This window comes from Brachypodium distachyon, chromosome 4 (genome assembly GCF_000005505.3).
Source record: "Brachypodium distachyon strain Bd21 chromosome 4, Brachypodium_distachyon_v3.0, whole genome shotgun sequence".
Taxonomy (NCBI): domain Eukaryota; kingdom Viridiplantae; phylum Streptophyta; class Magnoliopsida; order Poales; family Poaceae; genus Brachypodium; species Brachypodium distachyon.
In genome coordinates this window covers 9,398,733-9,421,645 of record NC_016134.3, presented here as the reverse complement: position 1 = coordinate 9,421,645, position 22,913 = coordinate 9,398,733, and the positions used below count along the sequence as shown (strand labels likewise).

Genomic DNA, 22,913 nt, shown 5'->3' with positions numbered 1-22,913 from the left:
ATATACCATGCACACACTTTGTCTATTTTCTCAGTCTCTTTTCAGCACAAACGACGCCGAGGACGGCTTTCCTTTCAAGAAAGGGAGGATGATATGGACATGCTAACCATGGATACAACCATTAGAACCCTAATTGTTGGTGTATCTAATAACAATTATAATCAGGTGAATTCAATTACAAAATGTTTTCAATATGTTACTTGCAAAGAGGCGGAGCTACTATCTTGTGTAATCTTATTATGTAGGCATCTTAATGAACTTTACAAATCCAAAGTGAAGATGAAGTGTGATAGCCTGCAAAGGGAGATTCAAAGTGAAGCCTATCGAGTCTACTTTCCAACAAATCAAACGGCACATGATTCGGAGCTTGCTAGAGAAAGATATCACGAATTAAAGTTGAATCCGATTCGGGTCCGAGCTGTCAGGAGACCCGAATTTGTTTTAATCACCCAGGCCGCATCCGGAGTCCAAATCAAGCAAACAAGTACTTGTTGGAAAGGTAATTACAAGACCTTTCCAACGGATCTGGCCCCATCAAGAAATTGGACTCGTGCTGACCGTGACGGACAAAACAAGCTGACGGATCTGTTTTTCTGTTTCCTAAAGAGTTGTAGTTTGTTAGGAAAGTTAGAGATAGAGTTGGATTTCGGCCTCCTTACTCAAGGTGGACGAAAATATCTCTCCCTCCTCCTATTTATACCCCATGAGCCCCCCTATGGAGCCTTGGGTTTTGTTTAGTTAAAAGTTAGCCATCGCTACTACTTCGTGTAATCGCGTGTGTCGGTTAGACCGCCTGTTTTACCGCTTTCGGAACCCCAACTTATCGTCTCGTTGAGACATTGGTTTGATATAGTATATTCGCAATTTTAGATTGCATCCGCTATTTATCTTGTTCTTGCTTGTTCTTCGATTGCTTGCAGGAACAAATACCTTCGTGGTCAGGTTGATCGTGCCCCCGCGTGATCAATAACCCTCTGGAGTTGGTGTATCGATTGCTAAGGCGCTGCCTCCTAGGTTGTAGTCGGATCGTCAACGTCACCTCCTACCAAATCGATAATTAGGTATCTCATCGAAAGATCGGGACACCCTCGAGGCGTATCAGTGTCAATCACGAAAACACGGATAGGATTGAGAGGTATCAAGAATGCACCTACAACACGAAGAGTCCGCCATGCAAGTGTGGTTCTACTCCGAGCAAACGGAGACAAGCTTTGCACTAGATGTCTTTTGATGTCCCGAGCCTTCCGTTTCCTTGGTAGCGATTCACATTCATGTACCGCTTGCATTTGCTTGATTGTATCTGCATGTCACTGCATTCCATGTACTGCCATGGATTGTATAGTGGGATGTGTTCCTGCTCGACGGGACCGCACATGTGGACACTAGATAAGTCCAGGATGAGACTCGTTGTTGTGTTTGTCCGTTTTGATAAAACAGTGATAGCAAGAGCACAAATATTTGAGGACTCCGCACCCTTCCATCTTTCAAAAAGTTTTAGGCAAGTTATGGAGACACATGACATGATAGTTATGTGTTCACAAAGAGACTCATATTCTGGACTATCACTGAAAATCGGATTTAAGTATGTATGTATGTATGTATCTATGTCTGTATGTATGCATGTCTTTTTAGTTGGTTAATTAGTACCTGGACTTTCGGACATCAATTGGGCATAACTTTAGTTTAGACACATTGTTGATTTTTTAGTTGTACATATATTTACATTGGCACATAAACAATAGAATGTTACGGACTAAACATTTTGTGGAAATACAGTTCGGTGAATTTTACTTTTGAGAAAGTGACCCAGGCGGTTGCCGTCGACAGTTGGGGCGATCGATGAGGTTCTTGCTGGCAGCTCTAGACCGGCGCCTAGCAGAGTATGAGACCAAAATTAGCATATGTACAAGAAATGACAACAAAAGAGGAAAAATTACAATGCTAAAAAAACTAAGATCCATATACAAAGAAGCACCTGAACAAGAGGTAATTGGCCAGCTGAGCTTAATTGTGGGTAGAACGTGTAGGCTAAGAACACAAATAAATTGCAAATCTTCCATTTATTGGGAGCATCGTTGGGCCCGTCTATAGTAAAGGCCGAATGTCCGCACGGTCCGCATTGTCCTGGGTGAATGAATTCCTGGGAATGAGCCATTGAGTTAAGTCGCCGCACCGGCAAGGTCGAAGCCATACAAATCAACGAATTGCTTGCCCAAATTTCATCCTGCTAATAGCAAAATAATTAACGTGGGATATATAGACAAGCTCATCTCTATCTAGACATGCACAAGTAAAGATCTCAATCATCTTGAAAATTGGACATCAATAAGATTATGGACAACAAGAACTAAGGATCGGAACAACCGAAAGGCGTATAGCGCACGTGCGCGAATGATGGGGGTCGACGAGAGGACTTGCGCGCAGAGTACGTCTTTGTCTGGGCCTCTGCCGGTGCGTTTCTGGTCTCCGTCCAGGCGTCCACTGCTGCAGACGTCGGCGAGGCACATGGGGCTTGGGCTTTTTCGCCCAGGTGCAAAGTCCTTTTCAAATTTTGTTTTTTTCCTCCAAACATGCCTCCGTCCGGACTCGGATTGGTCTAGATTCGTACGTATTTACAAGTGTTTTGTATATACATACATGCTGATTTAGACAAATTTAAGTCATTTATTTGCGGACGGAAGAAGTTCAAGGAAGTTCTAGAAGAAGGATTGATCCCACAGACACAAGTGTGAGTTTTTTTTAGGGAAAAAAAGTTTGGAAGCTGGGAAAACAAATAAATGGCAAATCTTTTATTTATTGGGAGTATCATGCATTGGGCCCCTCTATAATAAGGGCAGCAAACTAACTCATCTTCTTCACCACCAATGGAATATATAGATGCTCGGTTACAAAAATCAAATGTAGAAAAAACTGAAGAAGAAGAAGATCGGTGGTCGAACAACAAAAGACAACGCTAGTGTCACTAAAACACGGATAGGATTGAGAGGCATCATGAACGCACCTACAACCAGAAATTTCATCACGTCTTAATTACTTACTGTTGGATGGGATGCCAAACATCTCTTTTCCGTTATTGTTCAAAGTCCAATGTTCTACTCCAGGACTCCAGGTCATAGCATAAAAGATGTTGAGCTCTTACACCTGTTTGGGATGGCTAATTATGATGAAATTTACCAAGAAACAGAGGAAGTCTGGTGAGATTCTCGTGAAAGCTACGAGACAACTTGTGGTCACCGAAGAACCCAAGTGTACGTTGAATGAGAGAAAGGCCAAAAGGACATGATGTTCACGCAATTAAGCACGATAAAATCATATCAGATGGTAAAGGAGCCATTCCAGGTGCTGAGACCATGTTTCACCTAAGAAACTAGGAAGGAGTTCTTTCATGGACATCTATACTGAAAACAGAAATAGTCAGAGATTAAATGGAAGCCTTCTCTATCCTAACATGACATAGTAGATGTTGTTCCTTCATGCATGCAAAGCTACATATATACAGACGGTCTCTGGGTCTGGGTCGGTATCTGGGTCTGGCTGGCTGCCTCTGCCTGATCGTGTACGTCGCATAACTTCGCGAGGCTGATCTTTGGTTTGACAACTTCAAGAGGCTCTTAACACATCTGAGGATTTCTTTTTTCTAGAATACGCCTAAGCAAGGCGTATCATCGATTAAAGAAGAAGAATTGCTACAAGCCCTAAGACCATCCACATCTGAGGATGGAGATGATCACATGCATGGAAGATGATCGCACAATGGTCGGCGTGCTATCTCCCATGTCATATTCTTTCACTTGATGTCCTGTTAATTAGCATCTGGCTCGCGGCCTCGCGGTCATCCAACAGGCAACACCTCGCTGAGGATTCCAGTCCATGGAGACTCATCGTCCGAACTCCCAGGTTCCTCAAAGGTTGTGCCTGTGATACCACTGTTGGCGTCCCCAAAATCTTCATGGCTGCTGTGCAGCATCTTGCCAGAGTATCTGCCCGTGCTGTGGGGCTTGGGGTGATTGTGTCTACCCTTGTAGAGGATCTCAATTATGTGATTGGCAAGCGACCTCTCCACCTTCTTCTTCGTGGAGCAGTTGGGGAATGTGCATTTGTAGTAGCTTCTCAGGTTCTCACTCCCCTTCACCTGCGTCTGCCCATACTTGCGCCAGTTGTAGCCATCATCTGCCGACCGCCTCTCTGAGTGTTGCGGGATGAGTGCTAGCGGTGACTGGATGGCTGCCATAGACTCCTCCGGCCTCTGGTTGAACTGAAAATGTGTGTGCGCACACATTAGCATCTGTCTCGCGGCCTCGCGGTCATCCAACACCTCGCTGCGGATTCCAGTCCATGTAGTAGGGTGATCGTCCAAACTCCCAGGTTCCTCAAAGGTTGTGCCTGAGATACCACTGTTGGCGTCCCCAAAATTTTCACTGTCCGTGTTGTGGGGCTTGGGGTGATTGTGTCTACCCTTGTAGAGGATCTCAATTATCTGATTGTCGAGCGACCTCTCCACCTTCTTCTTGGCGGGACAGCTGGGGAAGGCACATTTGTAGTAGCTTCTCGGGTTCTCACTCCCCTTCACCTGTGTCTGCCCATACTTGCGCCAGTTGTAGCCATCATCCGTCCGCCGCCTCTCCGAGTGTGGCAGGATGAGGGGTCGCTGGATGGTTGCCATAGACTCCCCTGGCCTCAGGTCGAACTGAAAACGTGTGTGCGCACACGTTAGCACCAAACTAAACCACACATCCGTCATGACTCATGAGAATGTCAACTTACTCAGACATGCTGCGCACCGAACTCAACACAAAAAAATAAGTTTGAGCTGCACAGGTTCATGTTGTTTGAGTGTGTGCTTACCCGAGTGGACGGAGACTCCAAAGGGAATGCAATGGACCAGGGTGCTTCACCTTCTGCCAAATTCTCAACGAAGCTCGTTGAACTCGTGCCCTTGCCAACGCTCCAAAGTCCCCTGTATGGTTCTTATTAGCCAATCGATCATAAACAGATCAAAGTGAGGAGCACCGTAAATAATTAAATGTCTATATGTGCATTCACTTCAGGACTTTGAACCGTCAAATTAATAGTATATTGATCCATGCAATCCTTAAAGAGATGGAAGCCGAAAAATGTGTAGGCCACGCAATGCAACACATAGGTTAAGTAGGCCACACAGGCACATTGAAACTTCCACAGCTCAATCCACACAGGGTCACAGGCACATTACAGGGCAGACATAGATAAAAAATAAAAATAGGTCCAATAACTTTGATTTTTTGTTGTTTTGAAGCACCACAAATTGTTATTTATGAGATCAAGCTCAGTCAGTTAGTTGGTGATATACGGAGTACATAATAAAAGTCAATGATACTTGTTCTAACGCTTGTAGGAAAGAAAGATAGGTAAATGCTAAAAGTTCTCCCAGCAAAGAAGACATCCGGTCATTCAAACTACGAAGGCAAACCATAAGTACTGGATTCAAAATAAGATTTTAAGAAAAAAAAGAAAACATCTGACCTTGTTTTGGACCCTCTTTCAGATTAATCCATGATCATTATATATAAATGGAGCATTTAGAAGATTTAGAAGACAATAATGCATCTTAACAAGTTAAGTGATTTAAAACATAATAATGAATATTAGCAATATCTAAATTCTTTTCAAGCCTTTCAACCAAATAATACTGTCTGACAGCATAATAATGAATATTAGCAATAAGGCCCAACTAAAACCAATTCATATTGTAATTTTCGAAAATTTATCCTATACCCTACAGTTGGCCCTGAATGCAAATCAAAGATCAAACTAACAGCATCACACGATGCAAGTATGGCAGATGTAAATTCAGCCGAGTCTTATCTCCTGATAGAAAGGAACTGCATATTTATTCCTATGATTATATACCATATTTCTCTATAGTTCCTATGCATCTATCTCTAAACCATAACCATCAATTCTTAATTATCACGTTACAAAATCATTATAACCTAAGTTTATCTGCATCTATATGATAAATCTGATACTGTAAATAGTTGGTGACATTAAAGGCCCCACCATGTGAGGGCTTTTGCATAGCAGTACATGGAAGGGAAATGAAAGAACTATAAACTATCTCAGTAGAATCGAAACAAAATGTGAAGATTCTTCCATGTTTATTTTCAAGCAAGCTGGTTGCCTCAATAGGCTTAGGGAGGAAACGAAGCTCTGGGCTAGAGCAGGGATGTGCACTAATCGTGTCGTTGATTGTGTTGGCACCCGGCCTCTCTAGTTCTGAAAATACCGTTCCATCTTTTCAATACAACGAGATGCAAAGCTTTCGCGTTTTCTCAAAAAAATGCAAACTGGTTGTGAAGGTGTAGACAAATCAGACAAAAAAATGAGAATCAACGATCATTATAGGCAATTGTATTGTCAAATCTAGTGGTTCACTAGCATGGATAATTCATCTAGTTTGTTATAACCTGCACAATACCAATGTGTTGCTACAGACCACAAAACTACACTAAATGTTTAAAGAATGTTATACTATCATTTATTGTCTCGGATCAAATAATCCATATATATTCTCCTCTCAATGGTTTTTGCCAAATCAATTGGTGGCGTGGTCAATGTGACGGATTGTCACCACCAATTGAGATCTTTATATGAGTAATGATAAGTGCACTACAGTGAAGCTGGCCGTGCTCTAGTTCTCATACCACAATTTTTTATCAGAGCAACCATCTACTTCTATTGAACTCAAAAGAGCAAGCACAAAATAAGGAAAAGTTTTGTTCTTGCAGTTAGAGGGAAAGATCCATACCAGCCGTCAGCTTGCTTGTTCGTATCTTCCCCCATGTTCTTCTGAAGAACATCAAATTGTTCATTTCTATCATCCACCAGCATGTCACATTGTTTGAGTGCCCTGTGATCCTCTTTTGTCACACTGCTCTTATCATCTTCATCATCAAATATCTTATCTACATGTTGTACTTGGACTCGAAGATGTCCCGGATGCATGCTAAGTGTGTCTCTCAACACTGATTCTGCAGTGATTATGTTGGACTCCTCAGGTCCAACACACCAGATTTTGGCAGAGACCTCTTTAAGTACTGATAAGTACTCGATGCCAACTGGCATAGCACCATAGCACACATTCCCATGAGCACTGAAACCTAGCTTAAGCTTCCAGAGGTTAGGCATTGCATTCGCCTCAAATTTCAGCCAAGGCATAGTACACCTGAACTCGAAGTACCTGAGAAGAAGGAACCCTGTTCTGTCAAAGGCAATCCTTTCTGAAGGGACTGTCGCAACATAGAGTGAGAGAACTGTGAGTACAGGCAATTTTTTGAGAACATCAACATCATTCTTTGATAGTTCCCTAACCGCAATCTTTAAGATGCGCAGGTTGGCAAGTCCTCTGATCCATCTGGGGAGGCTGGAGAAGATGCAAATGTGTGGCAATTCAAGCCTATGAAGAAGTGCAGGGGGACAGGGCATGCTGCTCAATCCATCACCAGAAAAGATCATGCCCGCAGGATTATAAGGTGCATTTGTAGTACACAAATGAGAGGAGCCTGCAGATACCAGAGTTAGGGACTTCAGGTTGCTCAGTTTCCCGAGAATCGACCCCAGAAATTCCATGTTGCCCACCAGATAACCAGATGGGACAGCCATATATGTGAGATGAAGATCCTGGAGATTGGTCAACTCGCCAAGGCTGTGCACATTCTCTATTGAGTTAATGTTGAGATCAACATATCCTAGAGTGCGCAGCGATGTCATGCGGAAAATCCCTTCAGGCAGTTTTGTCCCGGCAGGAATGTTGAGGTGCAGCAAGCCCGGCAAACAAAAGTCTGATGGAACTACACTCAATCTTGCATCCATTTTGAGTGTCTCCAAATACTGCAGACCTTGCATTTGGGTTCTTAACTCTAAGGTGACATTAGATGTGACCTGAAAGTATCTCAGCCGAAAAAGATCCGAGATTCTAGTAAGATCCAAACTCATGTTCTCCTCATCACCCCATAATTGTAGAACTAGAACTCGAAGAAGCTGAAACTCCATGATGGAAGGCATAGACTTGAAGACCCCAAAAAAGGCAAGTGTTCGAATTTGTGATAGCCTCATACTTGTTGGTGGTGTTGCATCTTCCGCATCACCAAAGTGAAGAGACAGTCGACGAACCTTGTCTGCGAGTCTTGCAGTTGTCTGAGAATGATCTATTGCAATGATGAAATTATCTTCTATGGAATTGTGGGTGATGAGATTAAGCACCATGTGGTGCACTGTGCAGGACAAAACCTCATCATTATAATTTATATGCCCAGGTTGGATCATTCTACTACTGATAAGCTCATCAAAATATCTCCTTGCGATCTCTTCCTTGTATTTATCTTCTGTTGCACAAATAAAACCTTCAGCTATCCACTGCTTTACCAAATCATCCTTCCAAATGATCCAGTCTTCTTGATACACACTGAGATACAGCAGGCATGCCTTCAAATGCTGAGGAAGATTGTCGTAACTAAGGTTGAGCACTTGTTTCATCCCATCCAAAGTAGGATTTGTCCTCAAACCATAACCCAAGGAATTATTTACATAATCCCACTGCCCTAGGTTGTCCATTCGGCTTGCTAAAACACTGGCAATAGTAACAAGTGCAAGAGGGAAACCACCACACTTTCTTATAATATTGTTTGAAACTTCAAGGAGATCTGGAGAACATTCATGTTGACAGCCAAAAGCTGTATTGAAAAATAGTATGCGTGAATCATCGTTGCTAAGTGGTTTCATCATAAAAACATACTTAGGATCATAAGCACAGCATTTCAGAGCCACATCCTCTATTTCAGTCGTTATTATTATTCTGCTGCAATGATTACTCTCTGGTAAAGCACGGATAACAATATCCCAAGTCGACGTAGACCATACGTCATCAATTATGATCAAGTACCTGATGAAATATGGTTGCGCAACTGTCAGCCTAATAGCAATAGCAAATATCACTTTATAAATTGTAGGTCGGTTTGATTTTAACGAAAAAATAGAAAGAATAAAGTGATTCTGCAGAACCGCCTAAGAAAAAAAAAACATTCGCTATTTTTTGGAACATAGAAGTACTAGGAAAATCAAGATGTAACTTCACACTTCACAGAACTAAGAACAAACTGCTGACAATCATCATCACCCTAAAATACCACAATCTATGTCAACTGTAAACCATATTCATGAACCAAGATGATGCAATACCATGTTATATGATGGCATCACATTAAGGACCTGGTCAAAAGATCTGAAAACATTCCCTGTCTTCACACAAAAAAATTCTGCAGATTCTTTCTGCCAATCAAGAAAAAAAAAGGAAAAGCAGCTGAACTTATTTGAGCAGATAAAAAGTCCACAACTACAGCTCATTAGATCTGCAAAGCATAAAACATATAGTAATAGCAGAACTCTTCATTTCCTACTTAACATATGTAATCAGCGGTGCCAGTAAAAATAAAGACCTCTTATCTTGGAGATGTGTCCTGATATCGGCAATTAGGTTATGCACCTTCCAAGTGTGTAGGGGCTGGTGTGGCCGTACTTGTGAGAGCATGCTGACAAGAAGCTTCTTGATATATGGTTTTTGGGACGTCCGGAGAAATGCCCGGCATTCAAACTGCCCTCCAATTGTATGGTACAACTTGTTGGCAAGTGTGGTCTTACCAATCCCCCCAGATCCAGCAATGGATATCACCTTGCGATTTTGCTCTCCATCCGTAGTCAGCCACGCTTTGAGCTTGCCCATAGGAGCATCAATACCAACAGGGTGGACCGTACTCTCACCATATAGCGTGGGATGCCAAGAGCCAAAAGACAAATCATATCTAGTAGAAGCAGTGCTGATATTTTTCTGAGAATCAGTGCTGCTGCTACCAGGTGAAGCAGTGCTGATGCCATCAGAGTTAAACAAGCTGTATCTTTGAAGTGCCTCCTGCGAGCGCATGCTGAATTCTCTGATCTTATTGGCCATCCATAGGCGCTGCTGCAGCTTCTTCGGAAGTCGACTTGTCTTACTCTTACGACGAGTAATAAGACAACGAGTAATAAGACGACGAGGAATTCTGTAGAATGATCTGCTGGTAGAATCAACAACATGCTCGTACTGATCAATGCAGTCCTCAATATCGTATGACAGTTCGCGTGCCTCCTTCATCAAGCACTTGATCATCATAGCACAGTTGTCAGCTCCTGAGTTGCTGTAATCATGGAGAACGGCCATCATCACCACTAGATCTTGCTTGATGAGAGGTATCTCATCCTGTGCCCCCTTTGGCAGCATGTGTCCATGACGCAATAGCCCATCGAGCTTTGCCGGAAGTTTGTACATGACGTCCACCAGATCACAGACCGGAGCCTCCATGGATCTCGCTGAAGCCAAAACACATAGGACAGGTTACCTCCTGCACGATGCATCTTATTAGTAAGAGCTGATAAAGTAAACCAATTTGGTATTTCTAAGAACCAGCGCCCAGAAATAAATAAAAAGTATCATTCGAGTTAGAAATATACACTACCTAAAATGAAATACTTACATATCAACCCTTGAGTGCTCATAAAATTGGTGGCAAAAGGGGAGGTTAAAGTTTCTCTTATACCTTAAACCATAATGTAATAAAAACAAGAGCTTTGCTACTGTACATCCCCTCTCCAAAGATTACAAATCTTAAAGCAAAACAGTTCTATTAGAAAAAGGTAAATCTTTTCTACCCCTTTTTATTTAAGATCTATCAAATTAGTTGTACTCCTGCAATTGATTGTCATCATCTCAGTACTGATGATGATTTCCTCTGTACGGCAATGCACATAGCAGCCGAACAGCCGATGACATGGGAATCTGGAGTCCTCCTCCCCCTCGACAACTCTTAAGTAAAGTAAAACTTGGATTCGCTTGGTGATAGCACAAGTAGATGACTTCATGTGATCCGTCGATGAGTCCTTGAGCCGTCTCCTGCCAGACATCGTCATTGTCGACGATAAACCTAGTTCGAGGACTTGGGCAACGAGGAGAGAAATTCGACCAGCTGCTGTGCATGATGTTCGGGGCCTTGAGGCAAAGAAGTTAGCGCAGCAGGCTAGCTGAAGCCCTTGAGACCGGGAGGACTTACTGTTACGTCTAGGCGATCTTTCGATTTTGCTTAGGAATTAGATCGTTTACCTTCTTTAATGAGGGGGTGCACCCAATCAAAGCTCTATAAAGTATAAATTATGGGAGGGCTGGCCTACTTTACGTTGATTCCGACATTCCGGGGCTGCTGTGGGAAGCACACCAAGCCCCGCACCGTTTCTTCTTCGGGACAAACTCCGACCAACTATCTTTCCCATCTTTTAATTTTGATTTTTTTTCTTACCTTCAATCTTAAAAAGAACTTTCAGTTGTTCAACTTCAGGTCTTTTGAAAAACAGCTTTTAATTATTTTTAACTCTCACTATTTTTGAAAAGAACTTCTAATTTTCCCAACCTTTAATCTTTTGAAAAACTTTACAGACCTAAAAGAAATTCCGAAACAAACTTACAACGAAATCGGCCGTGGGCAGGGAGAATCCTGGCCGGCCGCGAGGAGAAGCGGCGAAGGCTCTCGGCGCGTGGAAAGAAGCTACAGCCGCGCTCTCTCTCACTCTCTCAGCGGAGAAAAAACGAAGGGTGAGAGGATAAGGGAGGGAGAGAGAGCTAAAGAAGAGATAAGAGAGGGGAGACGACGCGTCGAGAGAGGGATTTTCGATAAACAATCTGGATTGGCGTTTGCTACGGGGGAAATGCGGAACTGAAGTCTCGATTTTGTGTGTGGCTGCAAATTGAGGATGAATTAGCAGATTGGGGTTGTGGGGCGTTTGGGGATACCGTATGAACCAGGGAGCTCTAAGTAAGGCAACCAAAGCGGATTTTACCCTGCACTCCTGCAGGTAGCCCGGCCGCGTGTTTGGCTGCCGGCGAACTGCTTCAACGAGCGCCGGCGGCGGGATGCATTCATTCCGAAGGACGAGAAAGATTTTTTTTTTTTTGAGAGGAGACGAGAAAGATTCAGGACGTGGGAGGAACTGGACAGGCCTGGGATTCGCCGTAAAGGGCCGCCACGGCGCGGCCCACTTATAAACGGGCCTAGAAGGCCTGGGCTGTGCCGAGCCCGTTTAGCCGCCGGGCCGAGGCAATATAGTTGTGCTGTGCAACTACAACTTAGGACAACATTCCATCACAAAAATCGTATCTTTGTACTGTTTCCAGGCTATAGTTGCTCGTGTGAACCTGGTGCCGAGGGAATTACCAGCACAGGATCAGGATGTAAACAAGTGGTGAGCCAGTACGGATCCTTAATTAACTTGTTTTATTCTAGGTCGATTTGTCGTGCAAAAATATTGGGACACCAAGACTTAGGTTAACAAGTTGACTACTTCCTCCGTCCAACAAAGATAAGTGAACTTTGATTAAATTTGTATGCATCTATATACTAAGTCATGTCTAGATACATTCAAATTTTAACAAACTTGAGACATCTTTTGTTGAACGAAGGGAGTACTAATATCTAGTTTTGCTCGTTGGTTTAGGATCCGAAATGTCAATTGGACAACAGATCGAACAGATTGTAAACTTGTAATTAGTTACTCCCTCCGTTCCTAAATTGTTGTCGAAATATTACATGTATTTAGATGCTTTTTAAGAATAGATACATTCATATTTGGATAAATTTGAGTCAAGAATAGTAGTTATTAGCTAGTGGGGCAGAAAATGACAAAACGCAATATCAAAATGGGCAGGGGTATAAAGACTTGGTATCATGCAAAACACAACTTGTGTTCTGCAAAATTAAGAACGACAGGTCGGCATTGGGGAGCTGACGAGCAAACCATGGTACGTACACCAGAAATGACATAGCAACCACACTAAACCCAGGAGTACCAAAGACTTTGTATGCTATATGTAAGTCTTCGTACGTATATTTTGTAAAGTCAACTCAAGCAATTGGCGCCGGATAATTTTTCTTGCAATGGGTCCATATACAATAAGCAAAAGCAACTTGTTTTGGTTGCCTACAAGATACATAATGCGCGAAAGACACAAACCCGCTGCCATAAAATCAGCTTACAACAAGTGGATCATGCAAACACACGAGACAAGTATGCATCTACAATGGGTGCAGCAAATTAAAGCAGCTTGTTTCGGTTGCATACAAGGTAGTTAGCCCCGGTTTGCCGTAGAAGAATGCTCAGGGGCGGCATCTACAATGGGTCCATATAGTAAGAAAATTAGCAACTTTTTTAGGTTGCATACAAGGTAGTTAGCCCCGGTTTGCCGTGATGCGCTCATGGCAGTAGCGAATGGCAGACCTAAACAAGTTGCTTTGACTTATTAGTTAAGTACGTCTGGATAAAAGTGCTCGACTCAAACGCTAACCTTACAATATCCACAAAACAAAACGTCCAACTTATTATCGTCCGTCCAAACACTACTAAATAGATAGGCGGCGTAACTAAGTTTCATCAACTATTTTGGCCATCAAAGATTGAGTAAAATGCAATCACAGTCACTGAACTTGGTTTTGATTCTCAATTTAATCACTATAATTTGAAAATCGAAAGTTATGGTCCGTAAACTTGACGAAATATCACACATATGGTCACCGATACCGTATTTTGTACGCATGAGTTCGTGGCCTGTGCCAGCTCAGCTCGGCCTTTTGCATTTTGTCCCCTGAAAAATAATCCACGATGACCGAGAAGCACATTTTTTGCATTTTTTCAGAGTACTGGGGCGCATTTTTGCAGTTTTCAGGGGCAAAATGCAAAAAATCCAAACTGAGCATAGACCCATACGTACAAAATACGGTATCAGTGACCGTATGTGAGATATTTCCTCAAGTTCATGGACTATAACATTCGATTTCCAAACTACAGTGATTAAATTGAGAATCGAAGACAAATTCAGTGACCGCGAGTGTATTTTACTCTCAAAGATTCATGCTACTTGTAGTTGATAGCCGTATTGGACTCATTAAATTGTGGACATTCACACCGGTAGTTCACAGGATTACTACTACTCCCTCCGTCCAACAAAGGATGTCTAAAATTTGATCAAATTTGAATGTATCTATACACTAAGTCATGTCTAGATACATCCAAATTTTGACAAACTTGAGACATTTTTTGTTGGACGGAGGGAGTACTACACTGCTGCTTCACATAGCCGGCCGTGTTAATTAAGTGCATTGTCCTTCTACCAAATTTTGAGCAATGTTGTCTAAAATGATCGACACATTGTTATTTTCAATATCATAATAAAAGTAGATTGTTGGTTAAAAAGACATTGCTATATTCACAAACAAATAAATTAGAAAAAGGGATCCGAACAAAAAAATGGTAATAATTGGGGGTGCATGGTACGTGCAAGTTTTAAATGTGTGGATTGAAATATGAAGACTTGGGATAAAGTTGTACGTACGCCGTACTTATCATCTGATATCCAATACCATGAAAGAGATAAACCTTGTTAAAGTATATCCTAGAATAGCCGGCCATATTGTATCCTAGCTATCAATGGTTTTTCATATCATAAGTAACCTAACGCAGCTGCCTATAAATTGCTGCTAGCAACATCCATTCAAGAAGCACCTCTCAACACAAAACAAAAAAGTTGGCTAGGTAACCAAGCTAGCTAGGCAAGTAGCAGCAACAGCAGGAGGAAAATGGAGGGAAAGAGGACTACCACTTCGATGGTGATCATGTGCATGCTCATCTTGAGCCTCACCGTCAGCTCGGCCTCCGCGGCACAGTGCGGCTGCTGCTGGGCCGCCCGGGCAAAAGCATGTTGTTTTGCTTGTATTACCGCAGGTGGCTCCGATAAAGTCTGCAAGAACACTTGTTGTTTCCCCTGTTTTCTGGCAGATTCCGGTAAATTCACGAAACTCACTCTATTAATTCAATGCCTTTTATATATGTACATACAAGATTTGTATCATATCTTGGACTAATACATATGTGTACATGTCCTTCCATGCATTATCACTAATGTGCTTTGTTTACTTCACATCTCACCTCACAACTTGTAGCATATTACTTGCAACTCAGGCGCTAATGGTATTTACATATTTTAATTTGACAGTGGCTGCTAAGATGGAAGAAATGGAAGTGGTTGCTATGGAAGAAGGACAAGCCTAAAACAACTCGCATTGCTACCAGCAAAGGATGCCATCCATGTGCATATGTCGCTTTGCTTCAACCTATATATGGCCAAGTTATGTTAATGTTTATCTCCAATAAATTGTTGACCGTATGGCACGACCTCTAGTCGATCCATCTGTTGGTCTCAACTATATATGTATGTCGTACATGTGTGTGTGTGTGTGTGAGTGTGCACGCTCACAAGCTTATTTGAATTCCTCTTCCTGCTTGTAATAAGGCCATAGACACTGTGTCCACTGTGGTATGAGTTATGAACAGTCTAATATGTTTGTGTATTATTTCTGGCCTTAGCAATTTTTCTGGAACATGATTAATTATTATATTATCTGTGTATGCATGTTCTTTACTTAATTTATTCTCAGAGGATTTTTATGTTTCTATGGTTTTGGAATATGGGAGATAATTAAGATCGTCGTACCACAAATAGAATTCTGAATTCTAGTAGGAAAGCCAAAGAGTGATGGAAACTTGGGCTATTTCTGGGTTGTGCTATAACTTTCCTTGTGTTCTCAGGCTTCGATACTTCGGTTACTCCGTTGCTTTGATTGTGGTGTTGATCACAATAGGGACGCTGAGAAACTTGGTGGTGAAAGCCTTGCGGTTGTCCTGTCAGTAATTCCACCTTTTGTATTGCTATGGCTATATCTTACATGTCTGTATTGTCCCGGGGAGGAATCTTGTCTTGCCTTAATTTGTTGGTGGTTCTGGAGAGGACGATGTTAAGTCGGCGCCACTGGATCTGACCTAGGTACTCTCTCCGATTCTAAATTGTTGACGAAATATTACAATAATCTAGACGCTTTACGGTCTTGGTCATCTCGGTATACAACATCACTGAGAACAATCTAATCAGTTTCTTTGACTGGTCCACATACATGGTTCATATTCTTTACCAAAGTACTCCCTTCGTTTCATAATTCTTGTCGAAATATTACATGTATCTAGACACTTTTTAAAAATAGATACATTCATATTTGGACGAATTGGAGACAAGAATTATGAAACGGAGGAAGTAGCTGTTACAAAAATTATCTTCTAGAGGCTCTTAACGCACCAGAAGAACCTGTCACATGCCACATTTAGAGCTTCCAATTTTGTTTCTCTCTGTACTCATATATACATCATTAATTGTATCTGTTATCTTGTTTAGATTCATGGCTTTTTTATGCATCCCGGAAAATTACTAACTAGCACTAGTACTGCTCTGAGTCCTGCTCCAAGTCCATGTTGCCAATGATCAGCATCTCATTAAGAAACTTTTTAGCTCGTCCAACTAATTCTTCACACCGACGATCGATCAGTTTACTGTATCTTTTTAATGACACTTTGAATTATCGTGATATTAATAATTTGTTTAAAAACAGCTGAAATATATATTTAAATTGCTGCTGTACATGCAAAGTTGCATGCGGAGTATGTTTTCCTGGGGTAAGACTTGGAGCATGATCGATCAGTGTGACCCCGCTTGTTGCAACGTCATGCCCGGGTGCTTCCCGGCGCCGTGTCAAAATATACTCCGTATATGCTTATTCGCTGCTCCCGTGGCCAAATGGCAAGTTTTGTTATAACCTCTAGTGATTAGAAAAATGGCAAGCGTTGACATGGTTAATGTATATATATAGACCTTGCAAGTCTTGTTATAAGCTCAAGTGATTAGAAAAAGCGGCCGGGAAAACGGCCGATGAAAACGAAGGAAAATTTGGGTTGGTTGGTTTCTGTAACTAGGTGAGGTCGAGAGGTGCGGTACTCTGATGGCAACTTGACTGACCAAAATAATTTGCGAGTTTTGGATGTAGATGTCATGACTGACCGGCCATAATTAATAAAAGCCAACACCTAGGTTTGACATCATTTGTGTCTTTAAGCCATAAAATATATTTTTCTCATTACACGTGAAAATATGTGGTGATTTAATTAGCAACAAAACCAAGGTGTACCGAAGACTTCGTATTTTGTAAAGTCAACTCAAGCAATTGGCCGGATAATTTTTTTTGCGATGGGTCCAGGTACAATAAGCAAAGCAACTACAAGATATATAATGCGCGCAAGACACAAACCCGCTGCCATAAAATCAGCTTACCCCCTAACGATCTCCTCCTCGTTACGCAAAAAAGATTAGTCTTTGGATTAAAAAGGTAATTGGGCCTGTAATCCCCCCCCCCACTAAGCCCATCTGGGACGCATATGTGTGCCTGACGGGCCAGCAGAGAGAAAAGCCCAATTGGCTATTGACCACGTTCCTAATCCACTCGATCGATTGTGCTCAGATTAGAAAATCGATTAGAACAAACAAACTCCCAAACTGTGTTCAGATTAGAAAATATAATTTGGTTCTTCAATTGCAGTTATATTTTTATTATTTAGAATTGACTCTATTGCTATGCTATCTATATATATTAGATATCAAGACTATATATTTCCTTCGATCCATACGGAATGTCTCAGATTTAGTAAATTTTGTACTAAATTTGTAGTAAATCCGAAAAATTTATTATTGATCATAGGGAGTATCTTTTACGGCCCCTCATGCTGATTTTCTCGCTCCATCCCTACTTACAACAAGTGGATCATGCAAATACGCATGCAGCTGATTGCGCGCGTAAAATCGTCTTACGAGACATAAAATCGTCTTACGAGACAAGTAGGCACCTACAATGGGTCCATATAATAAGCAAAGTAACTTGTTTCGGTTGCATACAAGGTAGTAGTTAGCCCCCCGTTTTGCCGTAATGGCCAGGGCGGTGTCTACAATTGGTCCGTATAATAAGCAAACTAGATGATGTCCCGCATGTTGTTACGGAAATTTTTAGTTAACATACGTGAGCCCACGTTGTTGAGAACATGCATGAGTGAAAATAGCAATAAAAGAGTATCCAGTGAAAATGTGTAATAGAATTGTACGATAGATTATAGATTCTTCACTTGGTGAAAATAGCTGGATGAAAAGTAGCATGCATGCATGTGCAAAAAATATGAGTTTTTCACAAAATAGGTGTGAACAAATTAATGGTGTGATGATGTGGCATGCTTCCATGTTGAGAGAAATCGAGTAATGGGTTTCTCCTACTTAGATATAGAAGATTAGCAACTTGTTTTGGTTGCACACAAGGTAGTTAGCCCCGGTTTGCCGTGATGCTCAATCTAATAACATAGGTAATATATAAGCCCAACTCTACGACACTCATAATGCATGATTAAGAAAGTTGTAGTACGTACTAATAGTGCCACCAACTCTTGCGTTTTGTGTTTGGTGTTTTCTTGCCGGACTGTTTTGGGTGGCCGCCGGCTGCGCCGGGTGATCTTAATGAATTCTTTGATTACCGTATGCTGGTGGGTGGGAAGAAATCCAATTATGCTTGGTGGTCGCTGTTGGCGGCGATTGCATGGTCCTTGGGTTAATAAGAAATGATTTTGTGTTCAATCAGAAAATTTGCTCATCTCCATTGCAGGTGGTTTTCCAAGCGCTGGCGTTACTTACACGCTGGAAGATTATCCTCCCTGATAGAGGATGGAAGTCGATGGAGACCATGGTGGCCCAGATTCATGGTGTTTTGCGGATGGTGCCTGGAGTTAGAGAAGGCGTGGGCTGATCAAAAACTGTGGTTGGGTGCTTTTGGCTGTAATTGGATTGTTAGACTCTCTTTTTCATCTGTTGTACTCTAGTTGGTTTGGGTGGATATGTTTGCCTGTAACGCTGGTATCCCACAGACTACTTTGGCTTTCTCTTTTCTAATAAAACTGGACCCAAAAGGCCTTTTATCAAAAAAAGAAAAAAAAGCTAGTGCCACCAACTTGTGATCACATCTTCGAGAAAAGAGAAGGTTTCAAGTTGAAATGTACTAATATCTATAGTTTTTGCTGGTTGGTTTAGAATACGATATGGCAGTTGGACAAGAGAACAGCGATTGATTCAAGTTGGTTGTAAACTAGTAATTAGTTAATTAGCTAGTACGGCAGGGAATGACAAAACCCAATATCAACTTGCTAACTAAGGACACTATGGTCAAGAGGCTGTGGCTTGGTAGCCCAAAGTAGTCTAAGTAGCTGTTTCCGCGCGCAAAATCCTCTTACGAGACAAGTAGGCATCTACAATAATGGTTCCATATAATAAGCAAAGCAACTTAACTGCCGAGAAAACTGTCGTAGTTTCAGGCTTTCTCGCTAATGCTGAATATGGTAGGTGAAGCTAGCTGCATTTCCTCCGCAAGATATACATGTGAATGAATTTTTCATGGTAACCAATTAATGTCATCAATTGTCCCACTTTCACATGGCTTTCCACCCATTCGCACCTTATCCACGTCATAAGTTCATAACCTAACTAAATTGCTGCTAGCAACATCCATTCAAGAAGCACCTCTCAAGTATCAACACAAAACCAAGAAAGTTAGCTAGGTAACCAAGGCAGGTAGCAGCAACAGCAGGAGGAAAATGGAGGGAAAGAGGACTACCACTTTGATGGTGATCATGTGCCTGCTCCTCTTGAGCCTCACTGTCAACTCGGCCACCGCGGCACAGTGCAGCAGCTGCAAATCTTCCAAGGCAAAAGCATGTTGTTCTGATTGTATTGCTGATGGTAGCTCCGACACAATCTGCAAGAACATTTGTTGTTTCCCCTGTTTTCTGGCCGATTCCGGTAAATTCACGAAACTCACTCTATTCATATGTGTGGCCTTCCATGCATTATCTTAATGTACTTTGTTGACTTCATGCATGCCTCACCTCACAACTTCAATCATATTACTTGCAACAGGGAAGACATCTTATACTCGCTCCGTCACATATTAAGTGTTGAAATATTACATGTATCTAGACGCTTTTTAGGCATAGATACATTCATAACTGAACAAATTTGAGACACTTAATATGGGACAGAGGGAGTACTACATTTCCATTGCAAAATTAACTCATGCGCTAAATGGTATTTATATTTTTAATTTGACAGTGGTTGCTAAGATGGAAGAAATGGGAGTGGTCGCTAGTTAACATGGAAGAAGGACAAGCCTAAAACGACATGCTCGCATTGCTACCAGCATGCATGCATGGATGACATTCATATGCATATATGTCGCTTTGCTTCAAGCTATATGGTCAAGTTATGTTAATGTTTATCTCCAATATATAAATTGTTGAGTGTATGGGAGGACCTCTAGTCGATCCATCTGTTGGTCTCAACTATATGCATGTACATCGCGCATGTGTGCGTGTGTGGGCTTACAAGCCTATTTAATTCCTCTTGCTGCTTGTAATAAAGCCATAGACACACTGTCCACCGTGATATATATGTGTCATGAATGGTCTAATATGTTTATGTATTGTCTCTGGCCTTAGCAGTTTTTTGGAACATGATTATTACTCCCTCCTTCTCGTATTAAGTGAATCAAATTTGTCCAAATATGCATGTACCTATGCCCAAAAAGCGTCTAAATACATGTAATAGAAAGTTACTTAATATGGGACGGAGTGAGTATTATCTACGTATATGCATGTTCTTTACTTAATTCATTCTCAGCGGATTTCTGATGTTTCTGTGAGCTTTGGACTATAGGAGATAATTAAGATCGTCGTACCAAATAGGAGTCTGAATCCTAGTAGGAAAGGCAAAGAAGGATGGAAACTTGGTCCATTTCTGGGCTGCTATCATCATCCTTAATTGTGTTCTCAGGCTTGGGATACTTGCATGGTGTTAGGGGAACAGTACAACACTCTAAAGGAGGTACAGCTGAGAAAAGCAGCCTTACTCACAAGGACAAAGAGTCGCTAAAAAAATACTGTGATAGCAACTCATGTCTTAATTTAGTCTTATCTTGACCCAACTGAGTGCGCTGCTAATAATTAAGTGTTCATGCATGTCTTCATTTAGTCTTATCTTGGCCGAGCTGCCAATAATTAAGCTTGCACGTACGATTGTATATTTTCTTCTTCCTCGTTGCTATCACGTCAATGTAACTAATTGGCATCCTTCTGTACGTATGTACAGACAGTTAATTACAGTGTAATTTCTCTAAAAAAGTTAATTACAGCGTAATGTGATTGGGAAGGAAATTTTTCATTGAAGCATTTCATTTTCTTAATTAGATGAATATATAGATTATAACACTGACACTTTCCATAGAATAAACCAACTTGGGTATGTATGAAACTAAATCTCTGTAGACACCATATGTTACAAATGCAATCCTCTTATTCCACCTAACAACAAGTTTGAAGCATCCATATGCATGCATGTTGTTCCAACTAACCAACCATATATATTGTATACTTGGGTATATATGAAACTAAAACCCTGTAGACCCACCAGTGAAGTCATCCTCCATATAGAAAATTAAGATCGATGAGGGCAAAACATCTAGGATAAGATTGGGAGAAATACCCACGTGAAGTCATCCTCCATAGAGATAAGATCGATGAGAGTGAAGAGCAACTTGCTAGGTTTACCCTACAAAACTATATATGCATGCACGATTGTGGGGCATATCTACTTTGTTTCATTACTTCAGAATGGTACATATTTTCTCTGACCATTTATATTGGAGTACTTTTTTTGCGAGAAAAAGGGCATTGATTACTCAGCACAAAAGCGATTACAATCAGCAGCAATAGGGTCCATATATAACAGAATGCAGATCTGAACAAAGCCAGACCACGGTGTGTTACCATGCCATACCAAGGCACCTGCATAAGCATAGGTGCATATACTACTCCAAATGGGTGCCAAAACTACCAAGAGGTATTCCGTAGTGATCAAGTTTATTTAAACAATAATTAGCTAGTGTCGGTTACATGAAGAATAAGTCATGCATGCATGCATTGCATCCCACTGAGTTACTGACAAAAACACACACAAGTAAACAGTTAGCAGTTGAGAGAGATGCTTAAACTAACATTCTGGTTTCGATTATAGTACACATCGACCTAGAGAAATGACAGTGATGTCTTACAATTGACCATTGAAGAAACAAGTCTGAAATGGGTTCATACAGTTAGCAAAGCGAGATAATGGCGCGAGACAAAATCCAGAAAACCCGCAAACAAAAGTATAGTAAAAGCGTATAGAACACAAAAAATTAGATATATATGTGCTCGTCAAATTGCGCAATTGACATTCGACATTAATTACTCCCTCTGAGCTCGCGCGTCCGGAAGATATCCTGCATGGGGGCCTAATGGCGAGCAACCCAGGAAAGCCCATGGTCGTTGATTCGTGGGCTCCTGCAGTTCCACGGGAGAAAGCCTGCTTTGAGCTTTCCATGTTGGGTTGGATGCACTTGATCCAGCCAAGCCGCTTGCTTCTGGTTCTCCCCGAACAGTTGATTTTTTTTTCTTGACATTTCGTACAGTGATCTCCCTTGAACCACTGACAGGCAGGATAGCATCACCCCATCCGCGCGCACTTGACAATCCCATCTCGGGCCTTTTTAAGTTTTGGAGCTTGGGGCATTGCCCCTGCCACAAAGCTCAGCTCTCATGGATTATTTTTAAGCAAGTGTGTGCGCCGATTATTTACAGGGAGACGAAAGAAAGCCGCTTCACAGAAACGCACAGGCAGTGACACAAAAGAGAAGGATGTTACAAGATATACTTGTCGTGGTTTTAGTACAAAGTTGCATTAAAACCACGACAAGTATTTAGGAACGAAGGGAGTGCTATGTAACGGAACGAGGAACACAGGGTTCAGTCTGAAGCTACTGCGGTACCAGACACGATGAGCTGCTTTATAAAGGGCCAAC

The 22,913-nt window shown here is 41.6% G+C and overlaps 1 protein-coding gene and 1 long non-coding RNA gene across 7 annotated transcripts; one reads left to right on the top strand and one right to left on the bottom strand.

Moving 5' to 3' along the window:
- Positions 1-1,695: 1,695 nt before the first annotated feature.
- On the bottom strand, positions 1,696-12,029 carry LOC100842472 (putative disease resistance RPP13-like protein 3). Of its 6 annotated transcripts, none has more exons than XM_024455233.1 (6): positions 11,527-11,845; positions 9,474-10,412; positions 6,788-8,920; positions 4,846-4,957; positions 1,976-2,224; positions 1,696-1,872 (listed from the first exon to the last, which is right to left on the bottom strand). In XM_024455233.1, the coding sequence occupies exons 2-6, from the start codon at positions 10,370-10,372 to the stop codon at positions 1,861-1,863; spliced, it is 3,405 nt and encodes a 1,134-aa protein (XP_024311001.1). In that variant the 5' UTR covers positions 10,373-10,412; positions 11,527-11,845; the 3' UTR covers positions 1,696-1,860. The 6 variants fall into 6 exon arrangements, with proteins under 6 accessions (XP_024311001.1, XP_024311000.1, XP_024310997.1 ...); XM_024455229.1 differs by lacking the exons at positions 1,696-1,872; positions 1,976-2,224 and adding exons at positions 3,281-4,687; positions 10,500-10,516 and having other exon boundaries at positions 9,474-10,414; positions 10,815-11,841; XM_024455232.1 differs by lacking the exon at positions 1,696-1,872 and having other exon boundaries at positions 1,919-2,224.
- A 2,580-nt stretch (positions 12,030-14,609) lies between these two features.
- On the top strand, positions 14,610-15,508 carry LOC112268752. Its single transcript, XR_002960185.1, has 2 exons — positions 14,610-14,892; positions 15,104-15,508. It is a non-coding gene; the product is annotated as an uncharacterized LOC112268752 (long non-coding RNA).
- Positions 15,509-22,913: the final 7,405 nt, after the last annotated feature.

What these genes read in the sequence shown, in the direction of transcription:
- LOC100842472 (XM_024455230.1), bottom strand. Translation starts at nt 10,372, where the DNA reads ATGGAGGCTCCGGTCTGTGATCTGGTGGACGTCATGTACAAACTTCCG. An exon ending in ACACATCTCCAAGATAAGAG is followed by an intron (nt 8,921 to 9,473) that starts GTCTTTATTTTT and finishes ATATTTCATCAG; the next exon opens with GTACTTGATCATAATTGATG. An exon ending in AACAAGCAAGCTGACGGCTG is followed by an intron (nt 4,958 to 6,787) that starts GTATGGATCTTT and finishes AGAACCATACAG; the next exon opens with GGGACTTTGGAGCGTTGGCA.